Source organism: Aythya marila (genome assembly GCF_965140915.1).
Source record: "Aythya marila genome assembly, chromosome: 4".
In the NCBI taxonomy this organism is placed as follows: Eukaryota; Metazoa; Chordata; class Aves; order Anseriformes; family Anatidae; genus Aythya; species Aythya marila.
Genome location: NC_139045.1, coordinates 49,137,380 through 49,150,607, shown reverse-complemented (window position 1 = coordinate 49,150,607; position 13,228 = coordinate 49,137,380). Strand labels below are relative to the sequence as shown.

Sequence of the window (13,228 nt, the reverse complement as noted above, 5' to 3'; positions counted from 1 at the left end):
AATTCTTTGGGTCTCCCGCTGACTCCACTGTCTGGTAGAGAAAAAAAGAAGCATACTCAAGGTGCAATTGCTGCTCCTTTATGTCACAGGAAGCCTTGGAAGTCACTCACCAAACACGATTTATCCTACAGAGGTGCTGCTCACTAGCCAACAAGGAAGACTTTACACTGAAGAACTTCTGTGGGAAGTTCCTGTGATGCAACTTTCTTGGTCACTACATCATCTCGGTGAGAATAGGGTTTAAAATATCAGAAAGCAGAAAATATCCACACCATTCTCTTGAAAGAAGCTGGACACTTGAAGTCACAGTTCCAAAGCTCTGTAATGTTTTTTAAACCAGCATTTGCTTAAGCTTAGTTCAACAGTGCTGGAAAAGAGCGTGCATGCTCCTGGGAACCAATCTGTGAGCATTCAAGGCAAACTAGAGCATCCTTCTGCCTCAGCAAAATAGAGAACTACATTCTCCTTTATACAGAGGAACATCAAAATATTCTCTTACTTGTCCCACTACTGAATCCTGGGACACACACACCAGTATACCACCCCGTAGTCCCATGGTAGGAGCCTGCAGCCAAGCGCAGCAGCATCAGTGCTGCCACAAACATACAACAGGTTCCCCATCTCTCACAGTTACTGGACATATGCAAAGAGTAGTAAATTGGGAGCCAAGAAACGCCCAAGTATCTGCTTAAGGCTCAGATAATTCTCAAGTCCCCTGCACTGACCAGGCACCTGCAGTTGTCTTTCAATATGCAAAACTCTCTCCAGTAGTTTGCTTATCTCTGTGAAGCTACCGCAACACATTTCACATCTGAAGCATTAAAAATCTGTTATAAAAAGTCATGGGCCCGCCTTACAATTACAGAATCTTTACAAACCACATCAGAGCAGAGTCTGCACGCTGACCCACAGTGCCATGTTTACAGCACTTGAACATTTTCAGCTGCCATCAGTCCCCACAGCTGAAGCCTACAACCTCAAGTAACCATAATTGTTTTAACATTGGCCGCCTCCTGCGCCAAAACCCCAACCTCCTTCATAAGAGGGGGACTACTGTACTTCACAGACCTCAGGATTTATGCTTCCAAGGCCTCACCCTATGCAGCAAGGAAAAATAAAACATTTTTTTGTTTCATTTAAGACAACAGGAGCATCAATCCACCAATGCATCAACTTGGAAGATGCCGCAATCAGAAAGTGTGTGAGTAAAGCAGTCCAAATCAGTAACATGACAGATAGAAGGAAAGAAAAGATACCACAGAGAAGTGAAAACCAACAGTCTGAAACAAGAGTAATCAAAAAGAGCTATTAATTAGAACCAGGCTTTAACCAGAAAGAGACGGGCCTGCATTAGCCTTCACTTATATTACTCTTCACTCTTTTGTTACGCAGTACGGCAAGGGAGGCACATCACGGCTCTCTAATCACTGTGGCTGCTCCTACGAACTGTACCTACATGTCACGGATGGTGCTGAGCTCTGCTCTTTATACCTGTTAAAAGGCTGAACGCATTACAGCCAGCGCAAGGTGTGATGGAAAGCTGCTGCCTGGCTGGTAGCAAGGAGTTAGTTAGGCCCGAGCTCGCAGCTTTGCATGGCTGTGGGGAAAAGGTCCCGTGATTCTGACCAATACACGTAAAGGTGCCTAGGGAAGACTGAAGTGCTGCTGCTGTACTGAAATACCTCTTCCAGACAAGCTGCAGTGACACTCACGTGAGAGGTATTAATCAAAACTGCATTAACTACACAGTCTGGCAAGCTAGAAAAATGTTTCATAAAAGGTATGAATGCTGGCAAGGCGGTGACTGAGAAACCTACAAAAGGAACATGGGGTTAGAATATAATATCACAAGGCAAACATCTCGTGATGCAAATATCAGAGAAGAAAAATGAAGGGGAATTAAGGTACCAGAGTTAGCTCTGACCTTACTTAACCAGTACAATTTATTAGAGCCCCACTCGAGTTGGAGGATTTATTCTGCTTCTTAAAGCAGAAGTTACGAACTTTAAAACAGGCAGGCAAACCGAAGCAGCACTACGCGTGCACACAGACCAGGCACAGCACCAGTGGCAAAGTTTTAGACAATCAGAATTCAAGCAGTGAAGACGATTCAGAAACATGTGCTGCATGTGCAATACAGCGCCATGCACTTGCTACAGGTCAAGTGGCAAAACTTTGACCTCTATTAGTTATTACAGATGATGCAAACAGAACCTGCCTGCACACACTGCAACAGCAGCAGGCCCATAAGCAGTGCAATGGAGCAAGTGAACGCAGCTGCTCCTGTAAAAATTATTCTGAGCTTCCTGTTTTGTCTGAAACATGATTATTCCACAAGTGAGAGCCCGATATAAACTTCTGCCGGGCCACTGGCCCTGCATCTTGCTGGCAACTCATCTATTCACACTTCCCCTTTTTGCCCTTCTGATATCACATCTTACCAGCTTAAAACACTACCTGATTCACTATGTTTACAGGTTTATTATAGCACTAAATAGCCACTTTCCAGCAGTTTCTCAGTAGACTTACACCACTCTCTGTACTCCTCAATTTTTGCATGAGTTCTGCATTAATTTGCAGTATTAAATTTACCATGTTTCATTCTTACGCTTTTACTTCCTGAAGTGTTTTACGAAATGTTCTGTATTGTTTTCACTGAAATGTTTTCCGAGCTGGATGCCTGCTGTGTGCCATTGCCATCACTCAAAAAGTATAATGCACAGCATCCAGTAATGTATATGTGTATATATGTGAACTCTTTGAGGTGTATAGGTAAGCATATGTGTAGGTGTGTATCTGCTTGGACAGGTACAATGCTGTGGGTGACAGGAACGATACGTTGGCACATGCCTTGCAGCAATCCACAGGGCACAAGCCGAGCCCAGCGGCACATTTCCTTCACACCATGGAATGACACAGGCCTCGCTAAGGTCTCTGATTTGCAACAAGGCAGAAGGGCCAAAAACAGCCCTGCAGAGCCTTCTGCTTTGCTCTTGGCTTCCACAACCTGCTGTGGGGCAACGATGGGCGTGCGACCACCTGTGACGGTGCACGCAGGAGAGGACTCGTGCAGAAAGAAGCCTTTAGGTGCGGCGAGCTGTGTGCGCAGCGCTCGGCCTCCTTACCGGCGAGGTCCAAGGTCCTGTCCACGAAGACGACGGCAGCCCTGTTTGTGGCCATCCTCCTCCTGTTCCTGGCCGCGGCGCAGCTCGCCAGCTCGGCGGCGAGCAGCCTGCTGAGGCTCCCCACGGCGAAGCACTCCTCCCGCAGCCCCATGGCGCCCAGCAGGGCGTCCAGCTCCCCCACCAGCACCCTCCCCGCCGCCCGCAGCTCCCCGGGCAGCGCCCCCAGCCCCGGCTCCCCGGGGCCGCCCTGCCGGGGGCCGCCGGCGGGCGGGACGATGCCGGCCGATGCGGGCAGGAGCCCGAGCTCCGCCGCCAGCGGCACCAGCAGCGGCGCCCCCCGCAGCACCACCTCGGCGCGGCCGCCGGGGCCCATCCAGCGCCGCAGGCTCTCCTCGGGCTCGCCGCCCTCCGCCTCCCCGGCGCAGAGCAGGGCGCAGCAGCGCACGGAGCCCGTCTCCAGCACGGCACGGACGGCGGCGGCCGCCCAGCCCCGCAGCGGCCCGCTCAGCACGAAGACAGCGCGGGGACAGGCAGCCCCCGCCGCTGCAGCCCCCTCGGCTGGGGGCAGCGGCTTCACGGCCAGCGCCCCCGCCGCCAGCAGCTCGCCCGCGCCGCCGCCGCCCCAGTGCAGCGCCTCGGCGGCCGCCGCGTCCAAATAAACGACGGCGCCGCGAGCACGGGCGAGGACGGGCTCCCAGGCCTGGCGGCACAGCCGCGGCAGCGCCGCCATGGCGCAGGGACCGGGGAGGGGGGGGAAGGAGCGGTAGCGGCGGCGCTGCTGACAGCCACAACGCCGCGCACGTGGCCGGCCGGCGCCGCGGGTTGACGTGGCGGCCCTGGGCTGGCTGCCCCGGAGCGGGGCGGGGAGGCGCCGCGCCGCCCCTCAGGGCCGGGCCTGCTGAGCGGGGAAGGGGCAGGGTGATTACAGCTACAGCAGGCGACAAAGGAGGAGGGGTTAATAAATGATGTTAATTAAGGAGTTTGTGTGCTGCCTGAGCTGCTCTTCGTAGAACAGAATCGTAGAATCACTAAGTTTGGAAAAGACCTCCAAGATCATCTGGTCCAACCATCCCCCTACCACCACTATCACCCACCAAACGACATCCCTCAGCACCACGTCCAACCTTTCCCTAAACACCCCCAGGGACAGTGACTCCACCACCTCCCATCCCAATGCCTGACTGCTCCTTCTGAGAATAAATGTCTCCTTATTTACAAGCTGAACCTCCCCTGGCACAACTTGAGCCCATTCCCTCTGGTCCTATCACAAGTTACCTGCAAGAAGAGGCCAATCCCCAGCTCCCCACAGCTTCCTTTCAGGGAGTTGTAGAGAGCAATAAGGTCTGCCCTGAGCCTCCTCCAGACTAAACAACCCCAGCTCCCTCAGCCACTCCTCACAGGACTTGTGCTTTAGGCCCCTCACCAGCTTTGTAGCCCCTCCTCTCTGGACACATTCCAGGGCCTCAATGTCCTTCTTGGATTGAGAGGCCCAAAACTCAACACAGGACTCGAGGTACTTCTTAGGTCAAGTGCTTCTTAAGTCTCTTGCTGGTTTTGTGGCACTGGGGAGCACAGCTAACATGGGATTGCTAAATTTCCAGTCATTAAATTAAATTCCTCCCACCTGCTCCACACAGTCTCCTGCCCTGATGCTCTTCCCACCTCCAAACAGACTCACCTGTGTGCTGTTCCAAACCCAATTAGGCCATACAACTGCAGGACACTAAAAATATGTAAATCAATACCCTTCTGGACTAATTTGATTAGAAAAATGAATACCAAGAAAGGATGGTAACAGTGAGACACGGGGACCCTGGGTCTATACCCAAGCTAAACTATTTTCCTCTCAGATTGAATGATTTCAGAGCTTATGTATCTGAACTTTTACTTTATGCTTGAGTACCACGGACAAAGTCTAGATATACTTAATCTTGTCGTACTCTTTAGATTTATCATATGATTCCTAATTTCTTTCAGCTACATGGTCAAAAAAGCAGGTACTCTTTTAAGAAAACAAATAGCTTTTTACTTGTGTTGATGCTCTTGTTGCTTTTTTTTTTTTCCCCTCAAGATTTTATGTTCTGCATCTCTCTTGATTTCTCTTTCTGTTGTTTCCCACAAAACTATTTTCTTTCACTTTTCTTGAATCTGCATAATCAAAGGAAAAAAAAATACAGAGTTCTACTCCTTCCTTTAATGTAAGGCTAACATCAGTAGCGTATTAAATGACCAAGTAAACAAAACAGGAATTAAAACAAAAATACAGATGTCTCATAAGAAGTATCGTAACACACATTTGCTTTGCGATAAGTAAGCGTCTACAAATGTTTTTTGGGGGCCAAAAACATCTCTGTTGATGCCATGGGTATACATATATTAAAAAAAAATATATAAATTACATGATAAAAACCCTGTTCCATGATAATTGCACCCTATTATTCACAACCTGTACATGGCATCCAAACATGTAAAATTAACTTCAGGGAAAAAAAAAAAAATCTCATTTGAGAAGGTATTTTATTCACATGAATTTCGGTGAAATGTCATGCTACATATGAAACTCTAAAACAAAGTTCTCTATGCAGGCAATTCAAAGAATAAGCTCTCCCCTAGTTTTGGTATGCTTATAATATAGTCAAGCTGTCTAGTCTGTTCTTCACAGGCTGTCCTGCTGTGAAAAAGGGTCCTTTTTTTAGTTTCCACAACCATCCTAAGGTGCTGAATGCTCCATTTGTACACAAAACTGGTCAAAACTTGTTTTCACAGTTGTTGGTACTTATATTTTATAATTAATCTTGAAGCTGTTAAGCAGCACTCACAGATGGAAAGCGCGAACATCAATACAAATGGCTTGCTGCTTCCCACTGCTTTTAAAATAGGGCAATTTCTTCACGAAACGCACAGCTACACGCTGGGACGTTTTGTCGCAGCTCGCTATATTTAGGCCTGTCAGAGTGTAACGCTCATAAAGCCAGACGCTTTGCGGAGGGAATACGAGCTACGAGGAGCTGCTAAGCCTAAAACACCACTGAGAGAGCCGCTGAGGCGAGTGCTGGGCAGCACAGGCAGCACCGTGAGCTTATCCCGTGGTTACTCTCCCCCTTGCAGCTGCTAGAAGGAGCGAGACACCGCGAAGCAAGGATGCTCGGCCACGTCCTGCCTCTGGAGCACGGCCAGGAGGTCCCCGAGCACCACAGCACCGAGCAGCCGGGGGAGCGCTGCGGGCTGGCGAGCAGCGGGAGGCGAGGGGCGGCGGGGACAGCGCCGAGGTGAGTGCGGGCGGGCGGCGGGGCCGGGCCCGGGCGGGCCTCCGCGGAGCCGGCAGCGCCGCGCACCCAGCGGGCTCCGCACCGGCCCCGGCCGGGCCGCCCCCCGCATGCCCGTGCCCAGGGCGCCGCGGGGCCGGGCCGGGCCCGCTTCCTGTGCGTGTCACTCACTCGGCGGGGGAGGGGAAGCGCCGAGCAGGCGGCGGCGGCGGCGGCGGGGACGGCGGGACAGGGCCGGGCCGCTCCGCTCCTCGCTCGCACCCCCCCCCCCCCAGCACCCACCCCGCGGCCGTGCTGCCCAGCGGGGGCGGCGAGGAGGAGGCCGCCGCCCCGCAGCCCCCGCTACCGGACGCCGGCGCTGGCGCCCCGCGGGCGGCGGCCATGTCTACCGGCGAGGTGGAGCGGCTGGCGGCGGACCTCGGCGGGGGCGCCGGGGACGAGGAGGAGGAGTGGCTCTACGGCGGTACGGACCCCCGGCACCCCCGGACCCGCGGCCCGGCTCCCCGGCCCTCATATCCCGGCTCTCTGCCCGCCCCCCGGCACCACCACCACCATGCAGGCTAGGCCGCGGCGTGCTCCGCCTCGCCAGGCCGCCCCGCGGCCCTGCTCCCCCCCCCTTCCCTCAGCGCCCTTTAAAAGGGTCCCCGTGGCCGCTCAGTCCCCTCCTCCCGGCCGGCCCCTCCACGGCTGGGGCTGTGCTGGGGCCTCCGCACCTGTGGAGCGCTGCCAGGGCTCCCCCCACCCCCCCCGCCAGGGTCTGGGCGCTGCCGTGGCCAGGCCGGCTGGAAACGGGCTGAGGGAGGTTTGTGGGGGACTTCAGGGCCTTCAGGCGGTGGGCAAGGCCGGGGGTGAAGCGCCGAGGTGGAGCTGTCAGTGTGGGGGTCTGCCTGCCCGCCCGGGGGGTGCCACAGCACCCTCTGAGGGGGTCTCGGGGGGTGCTGGGGGGTGAAGAGGGGTCTGCATGGCAAGGTGCCTGCTCTGGGCTTTTATTCACGCTTCCTGTGTTTCTTCTGTCTCGTAGATGAAAATGAAGCAGAGAGGCCAGAAGAAGAAAAATCTAGGTGAGTATTTTCCCAGCTGGAAACCCTGTAGTGTAGCTGCGCATCAGCTGTATTTGCAGTACTCTTCTTCTTCAAAGTCCACGGTGCCTGAACACTCGCACTGATGTCTTTAAAAATCTCCCTAAGGTGGTACGTGTTGTCTGCTGGAATGACTTGGCTTTTCTGTCAAATGGCTTTCCCTGGGAGATTGTGATACTTGATACCAATGTGTTTGTAACTTTCAGCTGTGTGTGGATGTTGTCCTACATGGATACTTCATGGACACTACATGAATATCAGCATTTCCTTACAAAACATCAGCAGTTTTTTTAACTTTTATAATCATTGTTTGTTTCTAGATGATTTCAAATTAAGAATAAAAGACAGCCTGTCTCCCCCCAAAAGTTTTCAGTATATTTATAAAAAGAAGAATCCAAGGAAGCGGTGAGGTTACCGGCCAGTTTGATGTGCAGGTCCCATAACACATTTTTTTTGATTGGTATACAAGTCTTTGAAAGAAAGTTAGAAAAAGCTTTGAAAGTATTTAGGGAAGCCTGCTTGATTTATGAGGAACTGTGTGAGAAAAAGCACAAAGATGTTCCTTTGAAAGTCTAGCGAGGTTGGTTGGTGGAGTTTGGTAACGGGGACTGAGTGGAGTGGGAGTTGGTATTTCACACTGAATGAGAGAAGTCTCACTATAAACTATGAAAACTGCAGATTGCAAAAGTAAGTTAAAATTAAATAAATAAAGGGGAAGCCAGCTCAAGAACACACGCATTGTTATTTTGTATAGATGCCTCCTGAGTCAGCAGAGATTTTTTCACTGAGAACTGTTGGGCTTAGCAACCCTTGTTGGACTTTGTGTCCATAAGCTTGCTCAGTTGCTTTTTTTGAACTGATGGAGATTTTTGACAGGCACATTACTGCGGTAATGCCTTCCACTAATGGACTGCGTATGATACCATTTTGGAACTGCTACTAGATGCAGTATTTGATTTCCATTGATTCCTGTAGTATAAGAAACAGAATTGTTTCCTGTTCACCCTTTTCCACGTCACTCAAAATTTGTTGCAGACCTCTGTTGCATTCGCTCTGAACCATCTCTTTTCTAGGATAAGGACTGACTTAACTTGCTCCTTATTTGGATGCTATTCCATATGATTTGATTCCTTGTGCTTGGTTGTCTTTTTACTGACCTGATACCTTTGGGCAGTAGTACTACACCTTTTGTCAGTAGTACTGTTAAGAAAATTATTCATATGGCAAACAAAATGATTCTTAGTGGTGTTTCACTCTAGATTCTGGGCAATAGAATCTGTCTAGGTTGTTCACCTTGGTATGTAGTTAAGGACTGGAAAGAGGAATAAATTGTGGCTTATGTTTCTTACGGGCTGTGTTTGGAATTCTGGAGGCATGGCAGCAGTTTCGCTATTAAAAGGTTTGGTCTCTTGCCTCTCAGTTTTGGCATTCTTCATACGTAAAAATAGTGAGGTTTTATTCAGGTTTGTTAGCTAGCCTGTCATCTTACCGGGTGATGAAATTACATGGTTAACCCTGAGTCCCAGGGCTGTGCCTGCGTTGGGTTGGGTTTTGGTGTAACACTCATGAGTGGGTCTTTTGCCAACAGATGGTAGGATCAAAATAATTCTCTGCCTTCCAGTTCATCTTTAATAAAAGCTGTCAGTTGCTCACTCCTTTGCAGAGTCCAAAAATACATTGTCAGTGAAAGAATATTGTTTTTAAATGGCTTCCTGCTTACACTGCTGTTTGTGATGCAACGTTTGAACAGAGTTAAAGGAACTGTGGAAAGTAAAATATTGCTGTGTCAGAAAGAGCAGTAGGTAAGCGTCTAGTGAGACAACTCATTTGCATGAATTTGACAGTGCTGGTCATTTTAAATGAACCAGTAGTTTTAACATTTTTATGGTTTTCAGTCTTCAGTTAAAACCTAATCAAATTCATTTTTGAATTGTAGCCATTCTTGTTGGTAGAAGAAAATCTTACAGTGCAGATGTGGAAATTTCAACTCAGTGCTACCTTATCTATGGGTATTGAAGTGTATTTTTCCATTATGTCTTTGAAAAGTGTCAGTCTGCAGGGGAAAAAGCCCACCTGTTATTCTCCCTCCACATGTTATGGAATATTTCACTTTGATTTCAAAAGAGGATCCAGGTATAGCACCATATTGCTTTAAAGTATTCCATAAACATCCAGTTCATGTGATTTCTGGGAGCCAAATGTTAGTCTGCTAATATAAAGTTATTTTCTTTGAGAATTGTTTTCAAATTAATGCAGAAGATAAGTTGAACCTTTTCTGTTCTCCAGAATGATGTATCAGTGCTTTTTCACCATTAGTTGGTGCGTGGATAATGTGAATAAATAACTAGTTTGATTTTTTCCTGTTTGTTTTTGTTTAAGTGTTCCTCCCCCACCTGGAAGTGAAGAAGAAGCCGCAGAAAATGGCGTTGCGAAAACGGTATTTTAAATGTGTATTTGATATACTGCTGCAATTTGTTTTGATTTAATGGGTAATCATAATTTGGCTGGGACTTATATTTAAATGAGTTAGTGTAAGTATATGCATTGGACTTTTTTTTTTTGTGAAAGGTGTTTGACACTATCTGCAGAAACCCTGTAAAATCTAATAAGCTAGGAAATCCGATTTCCAGATCCAGTCCACTATTCAAAACTAACTTACAGAAAATAAATAAACGGTACCTCCATTTTTTTTTTTAGGAAAAAAATGGTGCTTCAAGACAGCTGTCTTCTTCCAAAGGCATCTGTTTGAAAGAGATACACTATTTTTCCTCGCTGATAGAAAAATAAAATCCTCTGGTCATTTTTCTTTCTTGAACATGATAACAAACATTAGCAGAATATGTGAAAATATGGCTCAAAAGATGAATGATAAGTGCCTTTTAGAGGCAACATAGCAGACTTGTTTGGTGGCAGTCTTCGAAGTTCAGTATGTTAGTCTGTCTTACACTTTCAGTGTTATGATGAGGGAAAGGGCCGAGAAGTGAGATTTACGGTTGCAAAGTTGATAAAAGGCCTCAGTTTACTGTGAATGGGAATGACTTAGTGCTGCTATATGAAAAATAGCCCGTACACAATGGGCATCTTTAGCTTGCAATAGTGGTGCAAAAAACTTTAGCATATTTGTGCAATTTTCAAGGCCTGGCTTCTTTCTAAACTGTATTTTTCTTCAGTAGGACTAATACTTTATGAAAGATACTCAGTCTTACTTAAAGTCGAGGAAAAAAGCTGCATATTAAATCTGAAAAGCTTTTTATTACAAGTGCACCAAAGGTTTTTCATGTTGACCCTAATACTGTATGTGGGCAGTAGCTTTAATTTTAAAATATTTCTGAAAGTTCTCATTGTCTCATGTTCCTTCCTTAGGGTTATTTTTATTCTTGCATATCTTCATATTTTTCACCTATAAAAAACTAGCATTGTTAGGGTATCATTAGAACATCTTCATCAAATTGGGAACGTCATGGTAAGATCAGAAAATGGGAAAGGTTCGCATTAGGCAGCAACCTAGAAGAAGTACATGGCGTTGAAGTTGCTTGAATAAGAAAAGGTCAGTAGTTTTGTCTGTAGGGAACTAAGAAGTTATTGCTTGTGTGTGAAATTGGTTTTGGTTGAAAAGGTAGATGCTTCAGACAAAACTTTATTTTCTGTTTGATGCGTTTGTAATGGCTCACTACTGTGTGGGCTACCACGTAAGGGAATGGAGAACTTGTTCTCAGCAGTGGGGCACTGGAAGACTGTCTTCTGTCTTCAGCTGTCATTTACAGCAGATCTATTCTGATTAAAGCATTTGTTGTTTATTTTTTTTTCCATTGATTGGACACTTTATTGTTAAGTAAGTTACATTAATGTATAGCAAGGATTAAGTGCACTCCAACTTACCTTCCATGCAACTGCTTATTTTTGTCAAATTTATGTACCAGGCAAGTTAGTGGATGGTTAGATTTGGGCTAGAGCGCGGTTGCATGTGGATAACTGCAGGCTACCTGGCCAGAACCAACTTAGTTTTTGTATGTTTAGCCTCTTGCTGAAGGACTCAACAAAGATGTGGATAGGGGTGATTTGGCTGGTGACAAAATTGTTGAGGAAGTTGCTCAACAAGAAAACTGCTGTAAGAAAACTAATGAACTACAGCATATGAGCAAAAGTCCAGCATGAGTAATTGTTGAGTAGAAGAGAGAAAATAGAGGGTAGAAAAGTTTCATTTTCACAGTGACAGAAGGTCTCCTCCACTGGTGATTCTCTGGGGTGTTTTGCACAGCCTGTGCTGTTCAATGTGTTTATAAATTATTTGGTAAACTGGTTAAGTTGTGGGACCATGAGTTTTCTGATGTTACAGAGTTATTCAGGATAGTAAGACCAAGGACCATCTGTGGAGAACTGAGTGGTTAATAGATGGTTGGTGGAATTCTATGTAGAAAAAGAAGAGCGACGTTCATGGAAGGAAAAACAGCTTTATGAGTGCATTGATGGTCTCTGAGCTGATCATTACCATTTATGAGAAAGCCGCTAAGCTATGTGGAAAAATCCATTAAAATGTCATTTCAGTTGTTGTCTGGAGTCTAAAAAGCAGTCAAATTTTGGACCGTAGCCAAAAGTGATTAGGGAGCAAAACAGAAGAGATAATTTTCTCACTACATAAATTCATATTTTGGTCACACCCTGAATTCTGTGCGCAGTTCTGTTCCCCTCATGCCATAAAGGCTTTGCTTCAGCAGCTGTAAAAAGTTGAGAGAAGAAGGGCAGCAAGAGTGTTTGAGTTGCTCTGGATATATAGCTGAGGCTAGCAAGAAGCTGGTGTTACATACCTTTAAGCTCTTTCCTGAGTGGTAAGATAACAGTAGGACTGGTGTTTATGATCTAGGTAGAGGGAAGAAGGTATTAATGTAGTGGAAACAGTTTTATGCTTATTTAAGAAATACCACGTTTCCAAAACAGAAGCTTAATATTGAAGATACTTTCTTGTTTTGATCCCGATATTACCAATATTTGTAGCTTTTAAACTGATGAGCCTAACTTTTCTGTCGATGGTACTCTATCCTGAGGTCTAGGAAACAGAGAATTTCTAGGAAACAGATTTTCTTCTATTAAGGATGTCTAGGATGGGTAGTTTTGTCTGGATTGTTTTTTTAACTGCAAGTTAAACAAGTTAAGTTAACTTTTCCTTTGTAGAAGGTGACCGAGGCTGAGGATGACAGTGATAGTGATAGTGATGATGATGAAGATGATGTTCAAGTCACCATAGGAGATATTAAAACGGGAGCTCCACAGTACAGGTAAGTTATTTGCAAATATTAACTGGAGGAGCCTTAAAGATTACATTTAGTTATTAATTCAGGCTCTTTAATACTTGTCAATTACATTTTAAGCATAGGTAGCCTCAATGTATTTTTTCAACTCTTTAACAAAGTGTTTGTAATGATACAATGACTCAAAACAAAGAAACAAACAAAAAGTAAAAAGAAATCAAGGAAGTGTCTTAACTTACACAACTCTTCCTTTAACTTTTGTTCTCAGATTTTGAGAAATAGTTGCATTAAATATTTGTAAACTAGAAAGTTGTCTTTTTATTATGGAATAGCTATGTTACCTAGCATTTTTCGGGTCTTGTTTGTGACATTGATATTTTTGTTGCAAATGGAGTGGTAAGCACAGAGAACATTAGAAACATTTCTCCTTGGTCCTATTTGTTGTGGATACAGTTCTAATGAGAACTCTAGTTTCAATTCCTATTGATGTTCTGAAATAATGTTTTAATGTA

The 13,228-nt window shown here is 46.4% G+C and overlaps 2 protein-coding genes across 7 annotated transcripts in view; one reads left to right on the top strand and one right to left on the bottom strand.

Moving 5' to 3' along the window:
- The window catches only part of SCFD2 (sec1 family domain containing 2), a 189,874-nt gene extending 185,952 nt beyond the window's left edge, over positions 1-3,922 (bottom strand). Inside the window, exon 1 of one of the 2 annotated variants that reach the window (XR_014317468.1) lies at positions 3,126-3,922. Coding sequence is in view for 1 of the 2 variants with exons in the window: in XM_082760155.1 (XP_082616281.1) it covers positions 3,126-3,855 (730 nt within the window). In the remaining variant the exon portion in view is untranslated. The remainder of the gene's footprint in view (positions 1-3,125) is intronic. The other variant, XM_082760155.1, reaches the window with a different exon arrangement.
- Positions 3,923-6,451: 2,529 nt separating this feature from the next.
- FIP1L1 (factor interacting with PAPOLA and CPSF1) overlaps positions 6,452-13,228 on the top strand; it is a 44,354-nt gene continuing 37,577 nt past the window's right edge. For 3 of the 5 annotated variants that reach the window (XM_082758522.1, XM_082758521.1, XM_082758520.1), the window contains exons 1-4: positions 6,634-6,854; positions 7,413-7,452; positions 9,850-9,907; positions 12,640-12,743. In XM_082758522.1, coding sequence (XP_082614648.1) covers positions 6,773-6,854; positions 7,413-7,452; positions 9,850-9,907; positions 12,640-12,743 — 284 coding nt within the window. In that variant the 5' untranslated portion in view covers positions 6,634-6,772. Of the gene's footprint in view, positions 6,855-7,412; positions 7,453-9,849; positions 9,908-12,639; positions 12,744-13,228 lie in introns of all 5 variants that reach the window. The other 2 variants (XM_082758523.1, XM_082758524.1) reach the window with 2 other exon arrangements.